The sequence below is a fragment of the Notamacropus eugenii genome, chromosome 2, assembly GCF_028372415.1.
Source record: "Notamacropus eugenii isolate mMacEug1 chromosome 2, mMacEug1.pri_v2, whole genome shotgun sequence".
In the NCBI taxonomy this organism is placed as follows: Eukaryota; Metazoa; Chordata; class Mammalia; order Diprotodontia; family Macropodidae; genus Notamacropus; species Notamacropus eugenii.
Window position 1 is genome coordinate 460,157,289 of NC_092873.1, and position 25,671 is coordinate 460,182,959.

Below are 25,671 nucleotides of genomic sequence, written 5' to 3' on the forward strand. Positions count from 1 at the left end.
AATAGACCTTTCTGGATTCCCCCAGGTGATGTGCCCTCCATCACTTTGTATTTATTTTATCCATAGCTTGGATTTACTTCTCTGTGAATATTTTCATATCCCCTTAGAATATAAACTCCTTGAGAGCAAGGACTGTTTCTTTTTTTGTCTTTATATTCCTAGCACCCAGCATAATGCAAGGCACATAGTAGGCACTTAACAAATGATTACTGATTTTTTGATTCCATTCCAATTAGAAAAGAAAGGACATCAGGGGGAAAAATCGCAAGTGCGAATACATCCTCTTTCAGTTTCCATCCTGGCGATTAAGAGACTTATTTCAGGAGGCAGACTCATGGAGAGTGTTTCAGGTCATCATACTCAGAAGCTGTTCTCCTTGGTCAGCCTTGGAGCAGTGCCTAGAGGACCACACTTTTTTTTGCTTCAGGGGCTGTCCTGATTTAGATAGCGGAAGGGGGATAGGGGAGAAGGGGGTGGGACCAGCTGAATATTGTAGAACACAGATGCAGCCCCTCCAATCAGTAACATCACTCTGGGTTTGTTCATATGTTGGCTTTGATTTCTAGCTCATGGAAAACGCAGTCTATACGTTTGAGCAGCTTCTATCTCCCCATCAACAAGGAGATGCGTCCAAAATCTCAACAGCCATTGAAAAAGTCAAGAAACGGGTCTTAAAGGTAAAATAACTCCCTTTTTTCAATGGAAGTACTGTATAAAACAATATTGTGGCTCCTATGTTTTTTACGTTAAATGTAAAGTGCCTTTCCACTCTTTTTATCTCCCTCCCTTTACTTTTCTTTCCTTCACAGAATCTTAAGATTTGGCAGGAACCTCAGACACCATCGAATTTGTAACTGAACAAGGGGGTCACTTTGACCCCATCCGTACCCAATGAGTAATCCACCATCCATTCTTCACATCCTGAGGCAGTCATTCCACTATGGAAGAGCTCTAATTGTTAGGAAGTTTTTTCAAACTATGAGTCAAAAATCTGACTTGTAATTAATGCTCCTAGATTAGTCTCTAAAACAGCTATTTTGTTCCCTCCTTCTTCAACTGGTCTCTTTTCCCTTTCCATCCCTCTCTCATCCTTCCCTGACCCTCCCTTTTTAATTTGTCTTTATTCTCCACCCTTTCCTCTCTCCCTCTCCCTTCTCTCTCTCTGAAATACTTTTCATAATTATAACCAAATAATTTGATCAGGATTTTCCCCCAATGTGGGGCTTTTGTGTTTGTTCTGCCATCTGGTGTATCCTTGTGGAACTACAGGTATTTTGGGCAGCGTTACTTTTCAAAAGATAGTCACGAAGTGATGATGGCTTAATATAACCCCAGATTGGTCTAGAGAGCATGCCAGATGAAATCATTTACTTCTAGTATGTTTTATTCATTTCAAGGCAAGAAACTTAATTTAGTAACTTGTTAAAGTAGTTCTAAATTGCATCCATCAAGGCAATAGACCAGAGCAGACATGAATGCAGAATTGATCCTTGAAATGTAAAGCCACATTGGCAAAAGCAGACACTGGAAGCCAAAATATTGGCATTAAAAGTAATGTTTCTTTTATGGAAAAAAGCAAAGAAACCATTATAGGGCTAAAAGATACAGAACCAATAAGAGCAACTTTGGAATCCTAAAATGAGAGCACTAAGGGACTTTGAAGAAACTCCAAACTCTTAATTTAATAGATGAGAAAACTGAGGACCAGAGAGAGTAAGGAAATTGTTCCTTGTTATACAACTACCTAGAACTCATGTCTAGAACCCAGATTTCCTGGCACCTAAACCAGTACTCTCCACTGCCCCCAAAAGGAAAATATTTAAGTCAAGAGATTAGGCATGAATCAGATCTTTCTAGATAATCATTTAATCATAGCTCAGCTCTATAGCAAGCAAAGAATCAGTCACCCTTACTATGGTATCACTAGGCTAATGGGGGTGCTCAGGACAAGGCCAGCTCATACTTTACCAATTAGGCAGCATCAGTATCAGAACAAAAGCCTCATCCATAGCCTCTCAGCAGAGAAACAAGAGGTTCTTCTAAGATATATCCTCTATAGTACAATGAATGTAGGTTATTGTGTGAACCAAGTAGATCCAAGTCTGAGGCAGGAAACTATTATACATGAACTTGAAAACCCAGTCCTTTCTCCAAATTCACTTAGGACGTAGAGAAAGCAGCTTCGTTTTGTCAGGCTTCAGTTTCCCTCCTGTTAGACAGAAACAGCAGCATCTTGACTTACCAGTTATGTGACCCAGAATGGGTACTTCCCATAGCCTTTCAAGTCTCCATGTACCTATCCATAAATTGGAATAGTGATATATGCATTACTTACCTCAGGCATTTGCTGAGAATCAAATGAGTTAATGAATATGAAGTATTTTGTCCCTTTGTAGAGATACAGAAATGTCAACTATTGCTTTTATCACCATCATCCTTGTTTGTGTTACTGCTGTTAGAGTCTCCTTATCTTTTTTTAACGTGGTTCCCATAAAGCCCAAGGAAAAGTGGCTATCCTGCTTCTTTTAGTATCATCCTCAGCTCATTCTCACATTGTGCCCTCTGTCACAGGTATATAAAATGTCTGCTTCTTGTAACTGAATGAAAGCATTGAGATATAAGTTGATCTTCAGTAAACTCATTAAAAGCAATTTTAAGACAATTCTGGTAACAGACAGAACAAAAGAGTTGACAAATACATCTTTCTGCTCCTAAGTGATATAAAGCTTTTTTCTGCTAGTACTGTATTTTTAAAGCTTTTCTTTCATAGGTAACTAGGTGTCACAACGGATAGACCTGGAATAAGGAGTTCAAATGTGACCTCAAACACTTACTGGGTGACCCTGAGCAAGTCACTTAAGCTCCATCTGCCTCTACTTCCTCTTTTGTAAAATGAGAGTGATAATAGCACCTACTTCTCTTGAGGGGCAGCTAGGTGGTGCAGTGGATAGAGCACCAGTGCAAGAGTCAGGAGGATCTGAGTTCAAATCTCACCTCAGACACTGACACTCACTAGCTGTGTGACCTTGGGCAAGTTACTTAGCCCCAGCTGCCTCATCCTGAGTCATCTCCAGTCATCCTGATGAATATCTGGTCACTGGATTCAGATGGCTCTGGAGGAGAAGTGAGGCTGGTGACCTGCACAGCCCTCCCTCACTCAAAACAAAGTCAAGTGCAAGTCATCTCATCATTTCTCTGATGGCATGGTCTTCTTTGGCAACGAAGGATGAACACACACTTCTCTTGAGTTGTTGTGAAGATAAAATGATATAATATTTGTAAAGCACCTTGCATACCTTAAAGTGCTATGTAGCACACACTAGATTAATTATTTCATAGTCTTTTGATATCATGAATATTTGATGTAACAACATCTATTGAAAATATTCTTGAATTTTTATATATCAATATTATGTCAAGGCAGCTGTAGATTATAGTTCTATCTTATGCTCTAGTTCCAACAAAACTGATGTATTAGATTCTCAGTCATATTTTGGTGATTACATTTGTAGTACTAGGATCTATCATAGTGCTTTATAAAGGAAACTGACCTTTTTCTAAGTAATCCTAGTTACTTGATTTTATCTTTCTGGGCATCAAGCAATTGCTAAATTTTTTCAACATACAATGACACATTACACAGTTTCTACAATGTTATTTTTATCATCATCATGGTTATAATTAATCACTTTACCAAAGAGATGTGGGAGTTACCTAGATAAAGTGTATTCAATACATAGAAAATAAATACCGTGCCAACAATAAGAAAGTGAGATAGTGTGGGTTGTTGGGTGTTTTGTAGTTGTGCGTTGTTGTTGTTATTGTTTTAAGGAAAGTTTCGCCAGACTGTGGTGTTATTACTTAGCATATGCTTCTGTCTTTGTATTGACAGCAATATGATTATGACAGCAGCACAATCCGGAAGATGCTATTTCAGGAGGCGCTGGTTCAGATCACACTGCCCACAATGCAAAAGGCATTGGCATCAACGTGCAAACCAGTAAGAGACTGAATACATTACTCTTAAAGAGCCCAGGTTTGTGATGTATTAGATTTCAATATACAGCAGATCAACAATCATTTATTAAGCATCTGCTGTGGGCAAGGCATTGGGGAACCAAAGACAAAACAAAGCCAAAAGATGCTCCTTGCTTTCCTAGAGTTTCCATTTTATTGGGGGCAGGGGAGGGAAAGCAGAAGGTGGGGAGAGATACAACATATAAACAGAGAAGCATATACATGATAATTAGAGGAGGAAGGAGAGAGTAATTACACCTGGAGAGATGAGGAAAGATTTTCTATAGGAGGTGAGATATAAATAGTATATAGAAGGAAGGTAGGGATTCTAAGAGACAGGAGTGAGAAGAGGAGTGCCTTCCAAGCTTGGATCAATTCAACCTGTATCAATCCAACCAATATGTGCTAAACTGAAGTTTAGAGGCAGCTTGATGGTATGATGGATAGGGTGCTGAGCTTGGAGTCAGGAATACCTGAACTCAAATCCAGCCTCAGACACGTACTAGCTTTGTGACCTTGAGAAAGTCACATACATTCCCTATTCTTCAGTTTCTTCAACTGTAAAATGGCAGTGGTAATTATAACACCTACTTCCCAAGGCTGTTGTGAGGATCAGCATTATAGCACAGTGCCTGGCACATAGCAGTCTCTGTATAACTTCTAGCTATTAAATTACTAAGTTTTGTACAGACAAGGGCCTAGGTACAAAGACTTACAAAAATGGTTACTCTCTGGACACTGAGCACCATTGGACCTTGCTGTCACATTTTTGTTGCTGCAGATTTGAGATACCATGTGTCAAATCATGTCTCCTCCAAATATGACAAACATATGTAGTTTTTAAAAAATACTTTATATAACAAGGGGCATCAATAATAGTGTTCTCTGTCCTCCATTCTATATTTATATATACATATATACATATGTATATGTATATGGAACATTTTGGCATCCATTGGGAGCCCTGATCTTCTGGGTATCATTGGGCTGTTTATACCCACTCTGTGTAGTCTGTGATGGACCTAGAAGTCATTTATTTATATAGGTCGGTATATGGAAGAAAAAGACTACGTCACAGAACATGTGAGAATAAGGAATTGAGGATGATACTTTTTCACCTCAAAATAAACAATTTTTAAGAGTTTCATAAATTTGTAAAGTTATACTTTGGGGGTTGGAACATTTTTTTTTACTGAATCACACGCATGGTATTATTTTAAAAATCTCTTTCCATGTGGAGGGAATCATTTTTTCCTCCCAAAACTTAGCCCCAGTGAGGAACTCCCTCTACCATGGTAGGTTGATTCCTTTTCTGCAACTTAGAATCTTAGAAAATTTCCTGGGGACAATGAGAGGTTGTCAGCCAATAAAGATGTATTAAGAACTTATTAGGAACCAAGAACTGTGCTAAATGCTAGGGGAAAAAGGCAAAAACATGGCTACTGCCCCTCCAGGTGCTCACCTTCTAATGGAGGAGACATTATGTAAATACATATATGCCAGATACATACAAACAGAAGATAATTTCAGAAAGAAGGTACTAGTAGTGATAAAGCCTGGAAAAGACCTCTTGATAAATGTGAGATTTGAGTCTTGAAAGAAGTCAGCAACTTTAAGAAGCAGAAGTGAAGGGTCAGAGCACTCCAAGAATGGGGGAAGACTACTTAAAGTACAGAGTTGAAGAGCAAATAGGCCATTGTTGCTTGAATGAGAAGTGAGTGGATAGGTGTAAGGAGTAGGAAGACTGGAAAGGTAAGAAGGGGCCCAATTGTTAACAGCTCTATATACTAAACAGAGGAGTTATGTTTGGTCTAGATATAAAAAGAAACCACTGGAGTTTGGGGGAGGGGGTGGGCAGTAACATCAGATCTGTGATTTAGGACAATTACTTTGGTAGCTAAGCTAAGTGGATGACAGGCTGGAGTGGGTAAAGACTTGAGGCTGTGAGACCATTTAGGAGGCTACTGCAATAATGAGTGCCTGCATTATTGTGGTAGCTGTGTGGGTCTAGAGAAGAAGGAATACAGGATCGATACTTTGAAGGCAGAAGGAAGATTTTGACAATTGATTAGATATGTGAGGTAAGTGAGAAGGAAGAATGAAAGATGATACCACAGTTATGGATGACTGGGAAAATTCAGTGATGACTTCAACAGTAAGAGGAAATTTAGGAAGAGAGGAGAGTTTGGGAAGTATGACAATGAGTTCTACTTTGGACATATTGAGTTTGAGATGCCCATGTCAAAAAGGCATTCAATGATGTGGGACTATATGTCTGGAGGGAGACAAGGGCTGACTCTATAGATCTGGGAATTATCTGGCAATTAAACTCATGGGAGCTGATGAGATCACAAGTCAGATAGGGAGAAGAGAAGAGGGTTCAGAAAAGAGCCTGGGGGGACACCTCTGGTTAATGCCTATGCTATAGATATAAGAGCTAGCAAAGGAGATTGAGAAGGAGCAATCGGACCAGGAGAGAACCTAAAAAGAACAGTATCACAGGATTAGAGAGGCAACAGTATTCAAGAGGAAAAAGTGGTCAAGTGTCAGAGCTTCCAGAGAGAGTCAAGAAGAATGAGGATTGAGAAAAGGCCATTTGGTTTGGAAATTTGAAAATCATTGGTAACTTTAGAAAGGGTATTTCCAATTTCATGCCAAAGTTGGAAGGTAAAATGCATAGAGTTTAGAAGTAAGAGGAAAGAAAATATAGATGGCTTTCTTAAGGAGTTAATTAGGATGTAGGATCTAGTGGGAATGGCCAGATCAGCTGAGGGTTTAAGTGAACTCAAGTGTCATAGCCAGTATGTGTCAGAGGCCAGATATAATCCTAGGCGTTCCCTACTCTAAAGCCAACTCCCTATCCACTATATCAATGTAGACTCTCATTTATAGTCACTGCTAGAGTGTGGGGGGATGAGTTTCACATATGTGCTTTGGCTTTCCTCTGAGGTTGCTTTAAAAACAAAGAATCCTGTCATTGCCAGCTGCAAACTATTCAGCTATTAGCAAGATACTGGATGAAAGCCACAAGTCATTCCACAGAACAGCTGTGGAATGGTGATCACCTGTTGTAAACCAGTGACCTCTAGGCAGATGTCTTCATGTCTTATTGCTGACGGACTCCCTCGGCCAGATGCTTCTATGATTGTGATCTGTGGTGAAACTTTACCCCCCCAGCATGAGCAGTTGCAAGGTTTATCAAGCTGATCATTAGGGATAGGATCTGGTACATTTTGATCCTGAATTGTCATGTGCTAGAAACCCTTGGAAAGCTGAGAGAGTTAAGGGATTCTTTGTAGTGGAAGGGCTGACAAAGAATGACAGTGAAGCAAGGTCAGACCAGGCCAGAGAAGGAATACCTTAATAAATCATGACCAGGGAATCTCCCCACAGTAGGCATTCCATGGAGAGCTAACATGTTCCTAGTGAGGAACTCACTCACACAAAGTTCCTGACCCAAACCTCCACTCCCCTTATGTGTTTATTAGATAGCACCTAGTGTAGCATCTACCATATAGTCTAGTGGGGTACATGTGCCCAGGACAGTACAAGCACCTTACAATGACATAGAAGTCCCTTGATCAAATTTCCTGGAAAGGTTTGGCTACTTGTCTAAGATAAACAGTAATGGATGGAGTCTTCCCCTACTCATTCATTACCTCAATCAAAAAGCAATATATTTTTTCTTGTCATTTGAAATAAAACTATCTTTGGATCATCTCAGTTGATCATAGATCCTATTTCATATAGATTTAGAGCTAAAAGGGACTTTATACATCATTTAGTCGAACCTCCTTATTTTAAAGTGAGGTAACTGAAACTATCCCAAAATGGGATAGTGACTTGACCAAGGTAAAACAAGTAGTCAGTGTCAGAGTCAGGATTCAAACTCAAGACCTTTGAATCCAAGCCAGAGACTCTTTCCAGTATACCTGAAGAACACATGTTGAAGGGAAACTACTGTCTTAAAGAATAAACCAAGTGCAGTGAAGCTCCCTTGTAGGAGCTTCTAGGTCTCTATCTAGACTATACATACATACATATATATATATAAACACATATATACATACACACACACACACACACACACACGCACACACACACACACACATACATCAATCCCTCAAGCAGCGAGTCTTCATTGCACTTACTTTTGTTAACTCTCAGAACTCCCAGGCCACTCTTTAAAATTAGAGCTTACAAAACTGAAGCTGACCTTATCTGGGAGTTTCCTGTGCTAAAGAAATCACAAGTCCAGTCTCTAATCCCTCAATGGAACTGAAGTGTGTATATACAAACAGACAAACAAAAAAGTGGTCTTCACTATGAAACCAGTATGAGTTCATTAAGAACAAGTTGTACACACTGACCTTATTTCCCTTTTGATCAAGTACAAGATCCAAGGGAATTTTGTACATTTGGTGTGTTTGAATTTTGTCTGTCAATCAATAAGCACTTATTCAATCAATAAGCACTATTTTCTGGGGGGTGAGGCAATTGGGGTTAAGTCACTTGCTCAGGGTCACATAGCTATATATCTGAGGCCGAATTTGAACTCAGGTCTTCCTGACTAAAGGGTCAGTGTTCCATCCACGGCACAACCTAGTTGCTCCTCAATGACACTAACTCTGGACCAGATGCTGTGCTGTGTGCTGGGGCATGCACAGATGGAAGCAAAACACTCTTTGCTGTCAATGAGTTTGTATATGCAGGGTCAGTCAGTCAATAAATCCTTAGTTTACTTTACTTTATTCCTTATTCTCAGGAATTTGCTAAGTGTTTAAGAAAGAAAGAAAGGCAAAAGACAGTCCCAGCACTCAGGGAGCTTATAATCTCATGGGTGAGAGAAGTAAATAAATATATGCCAGCAAGCTATTTACAAGGTAAATAGGAAATAATCAACAGAGGGGGCCACTAGAATGAAGAGGGTTTCCCAAAAAGGCCTTGAAGGGTTTTAAGGGCACTCGCAGCTAGGGGATGGGGCAGGTCAGGCAAGGCTTGAGCTGAACTTTCAGAACAGGCCAGGTAAGGAAGAAGTGCATTCCAGGTATGGGTGCTAACCTATGCAGAAGGAAAAAATGGGGAATGAAGTGTCATGTTTGAGGAACTGTATGGAGGCCAGTGGCACTTGACCCTGGAGTACAGGAATGGAAATAATGGAGAATAAGGCTAGAAAGTATCCAGCAAGGTGTTTGATAATTTCATGATATTCTTGGGTCCAAGTGGATCACTGCTCCAGGAAGAGATCCTGGATGTATATAATTCAACATTTCTCTCCATCCAGATACTTCTGGTATCTTTTACATTGGCCAATAAACCAACATGAATTTCCTTGAGGGGTATTTAATAAGACTTAACAAGCACATGGAAAACATTAATTTTAACAAACCTAAGAAAAGAGAGAGAGAGAGAGAGAGAGAGAGAGAGAGATTGGGAAAGAGAGATATTGAATTAGAAATCAGTGCCTTCCTTGGGCCATACTGGATTTCTTGATATGTGTAGCCCAAAGAAAGAATGAGTATGTTGAATGAAACTGGGGAAAAAGAGGGGAAGAGGCTCAGTGGTAACCTTAATTTTCAGTGCTCCTCACCTCCCACACCTCTGCCCCAATCTTTATATATTCCCCCAAAAAGGAGAGAGGAGAGATGTGGCCTCTTAACCAGATGTTCAGGAGGAAAAAGTAATGATGATGCTGCTTGCTTCTGCCACAGGCCTAGTAGGATAGGCAGAGATTGAAAGATTTTTCAGGAATGCTTTCTGAGGAAGGCAGTTTCAGGCCTGGCCAAAAACTGGAAAGTGAGATTGGAATACCATTAGCGGTATTGCCAGAGAGAAGAAAAGAAGGCAGTGGTAGCACTTGTATGGTAAAGCATAAGAGACCCATGCTTCTAATGTTCTTCCTTCAGCTCATGGCTGTGTGTTAAGGAGTACAGTGGGAAGATAAGTAACTGGAATGAGAGGATCTGGATTCAAATCCTACCGCCGAAGCTGACTGCCTGTATGACCTTAACCTCTCTGAGCCACATTTTGCTCATCTGTAAAATGAGGGGGTTGAATAGGTTAAATCAATAAGCATTTATGAAACACTTACCATGTGTCAGCATTGGGCTAAGTGCTTAGGAACACAGATAAGAGCAGAAAGAAAGACAATCCACATCTTCAGTCAGATCACCTTCTAACTGGGGAAGATAATACATTCAAGGAATCTGATGTCCTTCTAGATCTCTTCCTCCTCTAGATTTATGGACCTATGAGTTCAACAAAAACTACCTTGACTTTGGCTAGGATCTCTGGCCTACTCATCAGTTCCCCCTGAGAGTTAGAAATAAAATCGTGCTTTCTGAATTCCAAGCTCAGAGACAGATCTAACAGTCACTGGGGAGGCTGTCACGTTTTAACAAATGAGCCAGTTTTGAATAGTGGGGGTCTTTCCCTGGGATAGAAAGCCATAACCTCAATCCTGATACATGCCATGATGCCACCCCTTTCTCTGAGACCTACTGTTCTAGGTTAGCCTTGGTGGGGGAGATGCACAATTATGCCTCTATTCCAGAAACTTACAAGTTAATGAGGTCTTAATCAATATTTACAATATTAAGAGCTTTCCAACACAAAATATTCATTTTCCCTTTTCATGAATATAATGAGGAGGGGGGAGAAGACTGGCTCCTATTGACCAGTATTCCGAGGATGAGCTTTAGTTCTCTGCCTGCTGCTGGCCAGTAGAAACTCATGAGCTATATCGTTAGAAAAACCATCCATGACCCCTCAGGGCTACTTGTAGAACAGTAAAGGGATGAGTAGCTGGTGCCATCTGGGAGTCTAACCTGAGAGTGCTGATGGGGATTGGGAACTCTAGCATATCGTACTTGGTGACACCCACAGAGTGGGGGCCATGGTGCATGTGATCCAAAAACTGCTCCGTACATAGTGGGTAATCAATAAATGCTCAATCTCTCTTTTCTGAGGAAGGAGTAGACCTCATAATATGTTTTGGTAAAAACCTACAGCAAAGTTTCCATATTCCTGGATAGCATCCCCAAATCTCCCATTTCCCTTGGATTAATTGACTCCATAACCTAGTCTTAGCATTCATGTCCAGGAAACTCCATGTCCCCTCAGTGCCTGTAAAGTGCCCTTTTGTCTTCTCTCAGTTCTTTGTGAATAGAGATTTTCTTCATTCACAGGCCCAGTATCTAGCATAGAGCCTGGCTCTTCGTAGACCCTTAATACGTACTTAGTTATTGATTGAAAAAGTTCAGGGTCTCTTTGAGGAGGGGAAAAGTGTACAATGGAGCCATTTGGAAATAGTTGCTGTCTACTGCTTTGCATATATGCTTTCATGATAGACAGTGAGATGTTTTATCATTTTTTCCTCCCTGGTGGGTGAGTTCTAGCTCCTCATTTCTCATAGTGGGATAAGAATGATAGTTGGGTACTGAAAGCATTTCTATAGGAGCCCATAGGAAACAAGTCTACATGGAAGCAGCTTCTATATCTCTGGGTATCATTTTTGCCTTTGGAGAAGGCAGATAAATTCCCTTGTGATAGGCAGATGCCCTGGCTGTACTACAGAGAATTTTCAGCTATATATACCCTGTAACCTGGGCCCTCTTATGCTTTTCAAACCCATGAAATGTGTTTGATATCAATGTAGTTGGATGAAGCTATCCAAAGGGCTTGCCTTCAAAACCTAGTTCTTACAACTGGTAGTCTACACAAGGGAATAAACCATTTACCTCCTCCAAATAGAGTCTGCTCCTTTTCTCTCCTCCCTACCAGGATCCCCAATAATGTGAACTGAGTATGGAATTGAGCATATGATCATGGATTTAGAGCTGGAAGGGACTTTAAGGGCCATGGAGTCCAACCCCCTTAATTTACAGATAAGGAAACTGAGGACTAGAGATGCTATAATTTGCCCTAAGTCAAAGGCAGGATTGGAATTCAGGTCCTTTCATACCATATCCATTGCTCTTATCTCTGGTACCACACTGCCCATAGCTTTCCCATTTTCAGGCTGGGCTCTTTAAATCTAATCACAGAACCTCAGATTTGGAAAGGACTTCTGAGGTCATCTTGTCCAACCTGTACCTGAACAGGAATCTTCTTTCTGGTATCCCTGAGAAGCCTTCACTTTCAGTTCTCTGGAGAGGGAGTCTGCTACTTTGTTGGGGGACTTCATTCTACACTTGAGCAGCACTGTTAGGAAGTTTTTCTTTACATCAAATCTAAATGTGTCTTTCTGCTACTTCTCACTGTTCCTAGTCCTGCATTCTGGGACTAGATGGAAACAAGTCACATCTGTCTTCCACTTAAGAATTCTTCACATATCTGGTGGTAGCTATCTTTGAGGAAGGCCACGTGGATCTTTTGGAAAAACCATTGGAGATATGGAGTCAAAGGATGGGAATTCAAACCCATGCTCTGTTTGCTTTCTACTACTGTGTGACCTTGAGCAATTCCTTTCACTTATCTGGGGCTTGAGTTGGACTAGATGACCTCTAAGTCCTACAGATCCAGATGAGTTGATGCAGTGTCCATTGGATCATAGCTCTAGAACCAGAAGGAACCTTGGAAGGAAACTTCCTCTTTTTACAGATGAGGTAAGGGGCCCAGCATGATTAAGTGAATTGCCCAAGGTCACATAGATAGTAGTAAGAGTCCAGGATTTGCATTCCAGTCTTCTGACCCCAGTCTAGTTAATCAATATTACCTTGTTCTCAATTCAGTTCAATTAAACAAGCATTTATTAAACACCTACTATATTAACAGTGCTTGGCACATAGTGCTTTAAAAATGCTTGTTGATGGACTGCAAGGTACTGCTAGGCACTGAGATTACAAAGGCAAAAAAAGAAACAACTAAACAACCAATTCCCTTCTTGCCCTCAAGGAGCTTATATATGATAGCTCCCCTTTACCGACTTTTCCTGAAATAATCATCACCTCACACCTTTTTTCTCTTCACCCTCTCTCTTTAACCATCTAGGAGCTCCAGAAATATGAGCAGTTCATCTTTGCAGATCACACCAATGTGATCCAGGTTGAAAATGTCTATGAAGAGATTTTGTATCAGACCCTCCTTGATGAAACTGTAAAAGGTAAGGGGCATTTCTTGGTTTTGGGTATGCTCAGAGGTGAGCACTCCAATCAGCAAGGGGAAAATCTGAAACGAGATGCAAGGAATCAGCTTAAGTCTGTTACCAACAGATACAGAAGGGGAAAAGGAGAGACAAGGGTTTCCTGGGAAGAGAGGAAGAAAAATGAGAGCATGAGAGGAGGAACTCATACGTTAACTTTCTTTCAGGCATTTCAAGGAGGATAGAAAAGAAGTACAAAACCAGCCTCTGTCACCAGCTTATCCACCTAGTTGGGGGAATGAGACATGCATACAACAACAATTAAATAATAGCACCGTGTAACAGTTAATTAGTCAGTGAGTCAGTACGCATTTATTAGGTTCCTATTACATGCCATGCTAAGAGGATACAAAGCATACTGTGCTAAACACTGGGGATACAAAGAATGGCAAAAACCAGCTTCTATTCTCAAAGAGCTCACAGCGTAATGGGAACAGGGAGGGACAACATGCAAACAGTTATGTACGAATGAGATATAGCCAGGAAAACTGGAGATAATCAATAGAGGAAAAGCACTAGCATTAAGATGGATCAGGAAAAGTTTAGATAGGTAGATAGATGGATGGATGGATGGATGGATGGATGGATGGATGGATGGATGGATAGATGGATAGATAGCTTGATTGATTACATGCTTGAAAGAAGTAAATTATTATAGAAAATAAGACTAGACAAGATTATCTCAAAGCCTCTTTCTAGATCTAGACTCCACACCCCAATGACATGAAGACCTAAGTAAGTTATACCTATATTAAGGGCTGAAGGGATTCTGGGGAATAAGAAAACATTTCTGGCTAATGTGATCCATAAAAGGTTTCATGCTGGAGATCGGACTTGAGATGGGCCTAGAAGATGGTATAGGATTTGGTTGGGAGGGTACTTGGGGTTCTGGCTGAAAACATAATGTTCAGCCTTCTCAGAGTGGGATATAAACTTTTCATTCACTTTCTGGTCCTACACAGTGATAAAGGAAGCTGCTGTTCTCAAGAAACACAATCTTTTTGAGGACAATGTGGCCTTGCCTTGTGAAAGTGTGTCCAGCTTAACTGATCTAAAAACCCCCTCTGGGTCCAACCAGGCTAGTCCTGCCAGGAGATCAGTGACAGGTCTGCAAGCAATTTCAGACCATGAAACATCAAATAATGAAGTGTTCCTCACATCAGAGGAGAAGAGCCCAGAAGCCCAACCCGACTGTGCATATCCCTCTGCCAGAGAGGAAAGCATGTCTTTCCTGCTGTCTAGCCCTTCTCTAAACACCAGTGAGAAAGTGATTATTGCTAGAATGTTTGACCAAGTTGATTCATCCCAGGAGGAAAACGCAGATCTCCTAAGCACAGACACACTGAGAATGGAGTTGGGAGGAATTCCTGAGAATGTAAACCAGTCTGAGGAAAAAACTCTTGCCCCAGACTCTTTGAATGAGATCAGGAACTTGTTGACAGTGACCATTGAGGTGCCAACAGATCCTGCCCAGAAGGAAAGGGGAGAAGCTATGAAGAATGATGTGAACCAGCAGGGGGAAGAAGGTGAGAAAGGGGAGAAGGAAGAAGAAATCCAAATGAATGAAGAGACCAAACCAACACCCATATTCCATTGGGAAGAGTGCACTTCCAGCGAGATCAGTGCCAATCTGTCTTCTCCTTCCAGTCAAGAGACCAGTGGCACAAATTTGATGCAATTTCCAGAAGTGGGCAGCTGTGATCCTCAGCCAGCTTGTGTTAAACTCTCAGGAGAACACAGAGAGGAGGAAAAAGAGCCGGAAGCCACTAGCAGTGTCTGTTATACTGAAGCCAGCAACTGTCAAGTTCCCCAAAGTGATCAACTGCTAACAGTGGGACCCAGTGAAAGTATGTCTGGAGGGGACACTTCCATGGGACAAGAAATAGAAAGAGCCCAGCTCCAGGCCATCCCAGCAGGAACTGAGATGGAGAGCACATCTGCCCTTTTTCAAAAGAGTAACCTCTTAACTGAAGAAGATTGCGTTTTGGGTGATGACCACATCAAAATGGAATCTGCTGAGCAGAGCTTGATTTCTCTGGAGCAGGAGAAAGAGAATAACCCCCTTGCCTAAATGCAGATACCCAAAAATTCAGAACACCAAAGGCTTAACAATACATGACAAGTGCCAGTGGATATGCAAAAATGTTCCAAGCATGAAAGACAAAATCTCCTTGTGAAAGGAGAGCTATACAGAGCACCAGTCAGAAAACTAGCCAAGGTTAATTAGCCAAAGAGTTTCTCTCTGAAAACAATCAGCCAAGAATTATTAGGGGATTCATTTAGGGTCTGCACATAAGTTTCTACAAGAAAAATATTATAGGAAGATGCTTTAAACTAGGAAGTGAAACCAAAAGGAAAACCTTAGTGACAGTAGTCAAATAGCAAGGCAAACTGTCCTGTGTAAATGATTGCTTTGGTTTTCATAGGAATTTCAAAAATAGTGGAACGTCCTTTTTGGGGGGGTGGTACAGAAGAAGAGGGACAGACAAAGATGAAGGTTAACTTTATGGCTGGGAACACACTGTGATCAAGTTTCACAATCCACTCTACGTTTAGGTGACATTGCCTTCTAGAGTACTTTAAAGCATCTCTCTGCCTCTCCCTCTCTCCTTACAGAGAATAATGCAAATGTTTACAGTAATGCCAGTTTTCATCATTCATTAATATCCCAGTTTCACTCTCTCCTAGGAGTTCATCAATCATCCACAGCCAGGCTGAACAAAACAGCAAGCTCATTAACACAGACAGTCATTGTAGCAATTTGAGGCCCACATGTGTTAATTATGTTATAAATGTAGGGATCTTAATGAGGGAAAGCTGAAAAATCTGAAGAAAGGTTGTAACCAATTAAACTTATTCTCAGACCCATTAACCCATCGGGCTCGTGAATTTCTTGCTATCACCTATCACCTTTGTATTTGTTGCTTTGGCTTTTGGTTTTACTTTCACTAATATTTTTATTAGGCTGTCTACTGTATATCAGGTACTATGCCAGATTCTGGGGACAGAAACACAACACGCTGGGCAATCCCATCTCTCAGGGAGCTCACACTCCATTTGGGGATGGGGAGTGAAAAGGAGACATAACATTGTCCTTCCAACTTTGTAGTGGGGAAAAGTTCAGATTTGGCAATGAAAGCTTATTTTGCACTTGTGAACCTCAACTAAAAGGACAGTTGGTCCTCCTTATTTGCAGAACCAATCTTAGCTGGATTGTCTAGCTGGAAAAAAATCCAACCAAAGCAAAAGTTCAAAGTAGATTTATTCTGAAAAAGAAAAAAATAATCATGATTTTTTAAATCATTTAACAGACTGACATTTTTCTATGTATACTATCTTATGTTATTCCAGAAAGTAGAAAAAGAAAAAATATCAGGTTATATGCCATTAAATTACATAGATGTTATCAAAATCAAAAATGTATAATAATCACTTTTTAAAAATATCTCATAACTTGTCAGTAGAGTGGTAGGATGTTGGAGCTAGCAAAGAATTTTACAAGTCATTAAGACCATTCTCCTCCTGTTATAGATGAGGAGACCTAGGCCCTAAGAAATCAGGTGACTTAGCCAGGGCCACACATTGTCAGGGCTAGGGTTCAAGCCAAGATATATATCGGTACTTTTTCCCCCCACTGTCAGATCTTGCTACCTTAACCAGAAGGTATAGGACAATTATTCCATTTCAGAGTGGAGTAAGAAATAAGTGGGGGCAAATAGGTGGTTCAGTGGATAGAGTATCAGACCTAGAGGTAGGAAGACTTATCTTCCTGGGTTCAAATTTGTCCTCAGACACTTACAAGCTCTGAACAAGTCACTGAACCCTGGTTGCCTCGGTTTCCTCATCTATAAAATGAGCTACAGAAGGAAATAGCAAACCACTCCAGTATCTTTGCCATGAAAACTCCAAATGGGATCGTGACATGTCTGAAAAAGACTGAACAACAATAATGAAGAAATAAGTACTTTAATTTTTAAAAATCTAGTTTTGATTTTTATCAGCATTGGGAAGTACCTCCACTTGTTCATATTGGCAATTTATAGCCTATTTATAATCAATTGATAGTTACCTGGGGGCCCAAGAAAGCACTTTGCCCCCATCTCGGTTAGTATTTTACTGGAGACAGGCCTTGAACATAGATCTTCCTCGCTCCAAGGCTGGTCCTCTACCATATCACACTGTCTCTTGTACCTTTAATAGAGATTTCATTTACTTCTTTTGTGATTTTTAATATCAAGCTTATGATGAACTTAGCACTCTTAAAGGCCTATGAACATTATCTGTGGGTTCTCTGATATATGTTCATCTAACTCAATACGTGGAAATTTGTACCAATGGTTTCTTGCTGTCACAGTCACTTTTATGTATTAATTTTCTGTGAAAGTTGTGTGACTATCAACTGGTTTTAACCCTGCTGACTTTGGGAGGGGGAAACATTTCCTCCAGAGAGATAATTAGTTTTTATGATTTCCATCTTGTCCATTTGTAACTTTCCGTGGGGATGGATGGGCTTTGCAATGAATACATGTGGCAAATTACCTTTTCAGAGGAAGATTTTGGAGAGGCACCCTAATGAGATTCAGATTTAGCAAACTCTCCCTGAAGTTGTGCAAAAAGCTTCAGGATTCTTTGGCACAGACTTTTTCATGAATGGTGTCTCCCATATTTAGATCCCACTTCTTGAGGGAGCCAACAATTATTTCCAGAGGCATAACAAAAGTCTTGGCGGTAGTTAGGAATCTTTCTTTAGAAAATAAGTATTTTCCATTTGCTTTTGATGCTTAAATAGCCCATGTGCCAGGCATCAAAATTTTTAGAAGAAAGGAGAGGGTGATGTTATGAAATCAGTCATTGGTGGTAGTGTTGTGACGGTAAGAGGCTTGGGAACTCTTGAGTCTTTGCACCTTGTTCCTGCAGGATTGAGGGCCAAGCCCTCTGAATTCTGTATGGACTCTTTGTAGCAGTTTTAAGAAAACAAAATATGGTCCTTATACTCCTACTCCCTGTAGATTGTTTCATCTACTTTCTGCAAAAAGTTAATAAAATTCAAAACACTTTGTAACCATCTAGTTACTTTATAAGGTGCTTACGTGCCAATAAAATGTTTCTCTTTGAAGAATTGTCCAGATGCATTTTTTGTGTGGTTTTTCAAACATTAACATGATTCTTGACTGATTTCCTGTTAATATTAGTTCTGAGCTAAGAGCTAATCTTTCAGAAATGAGGTTCATTTTTTCCTTTTCCATTGGGATGCCAGTGAGTGGCAGACAAAATGATGGTGTAATAATAGGTAAGCATCAATATGGAATAGTGCAAAGGGCACTAGATTTGGAATTTAAGGATCTCGGATTGAATTCTGGCTCTGTTCCTCATTCCCGGTATGACCTTGGGCAAGTCCCTCAATTCATATGATCCTTAATTCTTCATCTGTAAAATAACAAGAGTTGGAGTCCATGACTGCTAAAGTTCCATCTGGCTCTTGAATTAGTCTGATTCCCAAGTTTAAGTAACCATCTACTTCTTTTAGTCTAGAGGTTCCCAAACTAATTGCCCCCTTTTAAAAAAAAAATTATTCAGTGCTCACCTGGAAATCTGCTTTCTTTAACTCTTCAATGTTATTTTTGAAATTTGCTTCATTTCAAAAAATATATAGATTTTTAAATGACATTTTTAATTTAATAATTTATTATAAATTTGTGGGGTTTTTCCTGCCTTGAAATTTTGATGACACAATATTGCTTCATATTGTAAATGAATCATTACACACACATATTTCTACAGATACATGTTGGACTTCCTGACAATGTGCAATACGCTCACCTGTCAACACTTGCTTGTTAAGGCTTGATCTGATCAGTTATAACTTGCATTTTGTGTGTTTATTTAGAAAATAATGTAATCACTATAACTTTATTACACAACAGATGAAACAAATACGAAGTTTTTCAAAATTTTCTTCTCTTTCCTTATGCTTCCACTACCCCCTTATTTTTATTCCACACCCCTCTCCCCAATTGCACCTGAGGCTACTACTGCCCCCTGGATTGTTCCAATGCCCCCCAGGGTGGTATCGCCCACTTTGAGAACCTCCAAAAAATTTAGTCCATAAAAACAATTCTATTTTCAGTTTTGAGCTCTTAAAAAGTTTCTATCTCTTAACAGGAAAAGAAGAAAAAGCATTTACTGGGTAGTTTTTCTATGTACCATTCTACCTGGGTTGACTCTCCCTCTTACCTTGGAAAGTTGAGTCAACAGAGGGCAATTGACTACTTTTCCCCTTATGGTTCTAGAGATAACCTTGAGGGGTTTGAGGTGTTGCTAATACTATTACTCAGGAGTCCCTATCAGTGTCTTGCCCACTGATTATTAGACAGTCAGAATTAGATTTTACAAAAGGATTTTACTAAAGGTTTATCATTTGGTACAAATCCAATCCTCCCAGTAGTATGAGGCACTTTCTCCTATAAGTACATACAGAATCCAGGGAGAATGGTCTCAAGCTTAAAGAGTACATGTGACCAAAGGGTAAAATTACAGACCTGAATTATTGGAAGTTCATTTCTCTTTTTTTAGAGTCTTCATGAAGTTTCCCTGAGGTGTAGCTCTTGGCTGAGCTCTAAAGGTTGATGTCCTTGTGGAGTCCAGAGCTGCCTTCTCTTAGCCCCTGAAGAGGTTATATTCCCTGAATCTGCCTTTCCTTGGCATGTCTAGTTTGTCTTCTTCCAGCTCCTAGCTACATACATGGTTAGCTACTGGCCCAGTCTCTTAATGACATAATGACATGATAAATGTAAGGCAGGGGCAAGAGAGAGGAAAGTGTGATATTCCTTATGGGACCATTCCTATCTGCTGTCTAGTATAGGTACAAGAATCTGTTTCCTCAAAGAGTTCTCAAAGTTTGACTGCCCCATTACTGGAATCCCTTCAGTGATATACATAGCCTCAAAGATGTGTCTAATCCTTTCAATCCTTCCCAATATGTTGTCAAAGTGAAATGCATGTAAACAACCTTTAAAAAATATCTCATAACCTGTTGAGTCATGGAATGTCAAAACTGTAAAGGACCTTACAGGCCTGATAATGTATTTTCTGTCTTCATCATCAATAGCTCCCAACCATGTCACTCCTCCCAAAGTAATAAGGACCTTGTTCACACCTAATTTATACCCTTGATGGATTTATTGGTTTTATAAACCCAGCAAAAAGTGGTCTCAACTGATAAAGGTATCAGGCTATTGAGCATCTTTTTAGTTAGTTTAATTCTAGTTAAGGGATGTCAGGGGAGGGCTGGTAAATGTTTAGCAACCAGCTCTCAAAAAAAAGTATACATAGCACACTTTTAAAATTAATCTGCATAATTAACATTGTCTCCATCACTTTCTCATCACTTTCAGTCATCAAAACAATAAATCAGATCCTGATTGATAGCATTTGCAAGGTATAAATGCTTACACTAATAATTTAACAGTTAGCTCTCCCCAAGTAGCTGGAGCTGACTCCAGCATGTCCCTGGGTGTGGGATACCACTTTACGTAAAATGATTCCAAAACATTTGTTACAATGAGCCTCAAGAAGGGAGCATTTGTTTTCCATATCCGTGTTACCTCTGCCCAATTATACAGGGAGAATTCTCTTCACAATTGATTTCAAACTGGGAAGGGCCAAAACAGAGATAGAGATTATTGGGTGGTGCTGAGAGAAAGAGGAGTTTGTAAACATGTGCAGTGGGAATAAGGAAGTTGGATGTATGACCTCAGGAGAGGGTAAAGAGTAAAGTAACTACAGCAAGGTCATAAATTCCAGGATTCTCCACCATTTTGGCCATTAATATGTGTGGAAGGTGGAACAGACCGTACATGGAAGTCATTCAAAGGTTCTCTGATGTTTCTGGTAAGTTTGACCTCTACCATCTTGACTTGTGTGATTTGGACTACAGGGAACTTGCTGTGCCACTTTATAGAATTTAAGACTCCCTGAGCTGAAAAGGTTGACATCTAGTCCAGTCTGAACTTGAACAAGAATCTTCTCTACAACGTACCAGACAAGCAGTCACTCAGTCTACACCTACAGACTTCCAGTGAAAAGTAATCTGCTACCTCCCTGAGGAGCCTGTTCATTATTAAGAATTTTATTCCAATCATAAGCCCAAGATAGATCTTTCTGCAACTTCCACCTGTTCTCCTAGTTCTGCTTTCTGGGATCAAGTGGAAGTTTTAATTCTTCTTCATACCTTCCCTTCTACTATTTAAAAGACAGTCATGGGGTCTGTACCCCTAAGTCTTCCCTTCCATAGGGTCCAACTAAAGAAATCTTCTTTCTTTTTTATTGATCTTTGTATGCCATCTTCCCTAGACCTGACAGTCCTAGTTATCTGTTTTTGGGCACCTCCCATTTGTCAATGGCCTTACTAAAATGTATCACCATTTTTGGCCTAAATTTCCTTTGTTACAAGGGAGGGTTCAATTTTGAGGAAACAGGTAGAGGTGAGAAAGATGAGGGCATGTTTTCAGAAATGACTGTGGGGTAAAAGCAGAAGGCATCAACATTTTTTAAAAAATATACCACCTGCCTTCTTACAGAGAGGTGATGGGGCTCAACATGCAGAATGAGTCATTTTTTTTTTTTTTGACATCATCAATGTAGGGATTTGTTTTGCTTTTCTATACTCATTTCCTGGGACAGGTAGGTGGTGTGGTGGATAGAGTGCTGGGCCTACAGTCAGGAAGACTCATCTTCCTGAGTTCAAATCTGGTCTCAGACATTTACTAGCTCTGTGACCCTGGGCAAGTCACTGAACCCTGTTTGCTTCAATTTCCTCATCTGTAAAATGAGCTACAGACAGAAATGGCAGACTACTCTAGTATCTTTGCCAAGAAAACCTGAAATAGGGTCATGAAGAGTTGGACAGAACAAAAAGGCCCAGTCAATCTTTGGAGAGCAATGCAGAGTGGATGGTAAGGCCTGATAGTTCACCATTTTGTCAGAGGGATTAGTGGTTGACTTTGTTCTATGGTATGAGTGATCATTTCCCTGGCTCATCACTATTGAAAAAAGTATGCTTCAATCTGCATTCAGACTTCATCAGTTCTTTCTCTGGATATGGATAGCCTTTTTCATCATGCATCCTTTGGAATTGTCTTAGATCATTGCATTGCTGAGAATAGTTAAGTCACTCACAGTTGATCATCATACAATATTGTTGTTATTATGTATGATGTTTTCTTGATTCTGCTCATTTACATCAGTTTATGTAAATCTTCCAAGGTTTTTCTGAGATTATTTGATTTGTGATTTCTTATAGTATAATAGTATTCAATTAGCTATGGCCTAAGGACTATAAAATTGTGGATACCCTTTGATCCAGCAATACCACTTCTAGGTCTGTATCCCAAAGAAATCCTAAAAATGGGAAAAGGACCCACATGTACAAAAGTACTTATAACAGCTTTTTTTGTGGTGGCCAGGGATTGGAAATTGAAGTGATGCCCATCAATTGGGGAATGACTGAACAAGTTATGGTAGATGAATGTAATGGAATAGTATCATTCCATAAGAAATGATAAGCAGTCAGACTTCAGAAAAACCTGGAAAGACTTGCACGAACAGATACTGAGTGAAATGAGCAGAACCAGGAAAACACTGTACACATTAACAGTAATGTTGTACAATGACCAACTTTGATAGACTTAGTTCTTCCCAGTAATGCAATGATCTAAGGTAATTCCAAAAGACTCAAGATGGAAAAGGCTATCCACATTCAGAGAAAGAGTTATGGTGTCTGAATGCAAATCAAAGCATTCTATTTTTTTTTTTTTTGCTTTTTCTTTCTCCCAGTTTTTGGCTGTAATTGTTCTTTACAAAATGACTAATGTGGAAATATATTTTATATGATTGTACATGTATAACCAATATCAGATTGCACACTGTCTTGGGGAGAGAAGAGGAGAGGGAGGAATAGAAAATTTAAAATTGAAATCTTACAAAAGCATTGAAAACTAAAAATAAATATTTTTTAAAAGCCAAAAAAAATATGCCATTACAATCATATGCCACATGTTGTTCAGCCATTCCCCAGTTGATGAATATCCTCTCAATTTCCAATTCTTTGCCACCACAAAAAGAACTACCAAAAACATTTTGACATTTTGTACAAATAGATCCTTTTTCCTTTTTTTTTTTGTTTTAATCTCTTTGGGTTACAGATTTAGCGGTGGTTCAAATCTCATTTCTGATGCATACAAGCTTGTGGAAGTGATTCCTCCTCCCATTCACTCATTCCCATCCCCCCCAAGTGTTTCCTCATCTATGAAATGATGTGATTGGATTAGCTCACCTCCAAGTAACCTTCCAGCTATAGATCTATGATCCTGGGAGCTCTTTAAGGCAGGGTCAGAGTAGAATGTGATGCCCTGGGAGAACTACAAAGGATGGAGGGTGTGGAGGTCATAAAAGGACATGGAATGAGTTTATGAAGTGGAAGGGAGAGAAGGAACGAGATGATGAATAGGAAGAATTTCTGAATCACACAAAGAACATCATTATGAGTGATTATGAGGGCAAGGGTTATGATGGTGAGGGGGAGGGAACAAGCCTTTATTAAGTGCCTACCATGTGCCAGATCCTGTGCCAAGTAATTTACAAATATTAAATTGGTGGTGCATTGAATAGACTGCTGGGCCTGGAATCTGGAAGACCTGAGTTTAAATACAGTTTCAGACAACTGCTGTTTGTCTTTCATTTTTGACAAGGACCAGTCACCATGTTGGGATCAAAGTACAATGTGTCTGACTCTGGTTGATCAGATCAATATGAACTTGGAAGGCTCTACCACAGGTTGGGCACAAATAGCCCACATAACCATTTAAGCTACTGAAATTTTCCTTTGCTCATAGAGGACAGCACCTTCTTTGATGTGGGCACAGCATGTTGGACAATCCTGTGCCAGTATCTCCCATGCCTTCCGATTGATACCAAAATTCTTCATAGAAACCTCGAGTGTCCCTACTTGTATCACTTCTTCTGACCAGCATGTGAGCACCTACCTTGTGTGAGTTCTCTGTAAAATAGTCTTTTAGGCAAACATGTGTTTGACATTTGAACAATGTGAATAGCCAATCAAAGTTGCACTCTCTGCAGTAGAGTTTGAAGGATTGACAGTCCAGCTCCAGAAAGGTACCTTATGTTTCCAGGTGATCATCAAAATCTTTCTAAAAAATCTTCCTAAGACAAGTCAAGTGGAAGCAGTTAAATTTCCTGGCATGGCATTGGTAGACTGTTCAGGTTTCACAGGCATACAATGAAGTCAGCACAAAGACTCTATAAACTTACAATTGATAGGGAACCTAATTCCTCTTCTCTCCCCATACATTCTTTCAGAACCTTCCAAATGCTGAGCGAACTCTGGCAATGCCTTCAACAACCTCATCATCGTTGTGTATATTACTGAAAAGATACCTTCTAATGGTGTGACCACCCTGGGCAAATTACTTAACTTCTGTCTGCCTCAGTTTCCTCAAAAGGAAAAGAGATAATAATGCCACTTGTCTTCCAGGGCTGTTGTGAAGTTCAAATAAGATAACTTTTGTAAAGTGCTAAACACAGCGCATGGGGCATAGTAGGCACTTAATAAATACTTGTTTCCTTCCTTATTTATTTAGTACTCACAGCAACCCTAAGAGGTAAGTACTATTATTATCTTCATTTTACTGTTGAGAAAACTGAGGGAAACAGAAGTTAAGTGACTTGTCCAGGGAAGTCACACACTAAGTGTTTGAGCAGCTGAGGAACACTTAGAGCTTGGCCAGATGCTGAAGACCCCAGCGTCATCCACTGCATCCTGGGCCACTGCCAGTCATCTTGACTTTTGTCTTGTCACTGGACTTTGATGATTCTGGAAGAGTGAGGATGATGACTGTGCAAATCTGCCTCACTTAAATCCAATTTATGCATGTGTCAAGACATCAGTCACCCTGTGATATCATTGGTCCTCTTTGAAAATGAAGGACCAATAACAAGTGTCCAAAGCTGAATTTGTGTTCAGGAAGATCGTAATGAAAGGGAGGTGAGAAGCAGATGAGGAAGATCATCTCTCCTTAGGAGAAGTGGATTGTGAATCACAGAGATAAAGAGGTCACAAGCTTAGACTTGGTACTTTCATCGTCTCTTACAGTTTCAACTCTCCATTCCATAAAAATGACCTGCAGACCTCCACCACATTCCCAATTATTAACTGAACATCTCTATTTTGAGCTCCCACTGGACCCTCAAATTCACATCCAAAATTGAGCTTACTTTCCTTCCAAAACTTGCTCCTCTTCTTGACTTCCTGATTTTTCCCACACACTCAGGTTTTAGGCCTCAAAGTTATCTTTGATGCCTTGCTCATCCTGTCCAATCAGTCACTGAGCTTTTTAGTCTATCTTCAAGATATTTTTCATATCCACACCCTCCTCTTCATTTCCACAGCCACCATCATAGTATGAGCCTTCATTACTCTTCATCTGAGTTTTCGC

General features: G+C 40.0%; 1 protein-coding gene across 2 annotated transcripts in view; it reads left to right on the top strand.

The window, feature by feature from the left end:
* NIBAN1 (niban apoptosis regulator 1) overlaps positions 1-16,031 on the top strand; it is a 195,805-nt gene extending 179,774 nt beyond the window's left edge. For both annotated transcript variants that reach the window (XM_072648397.1, XM_072648396.1), the window contains exons 11-14: positions 567-677; positions 3,893-4,000; positions 13,009-13,120; positions 14,122-16,031. In XM_072648397.1, coding sequence (XP_072504498.1) covers positions 567-677; positions 3,893-4,000; positions 13,009-13,120; positions 14,122-15,230 — 1,440 coding nt within the window. In that variant the 3' untranslated portion in view covers positions 15,231-16,031. The remainder of the gene's footprint in view (positions 1-566; positions 678-3,892; positions 4,001-13,008; positions 13,121-14,121) is intronic.
* Positions 16,032-25,671: the final 9,640 nt, after the last annotated feature.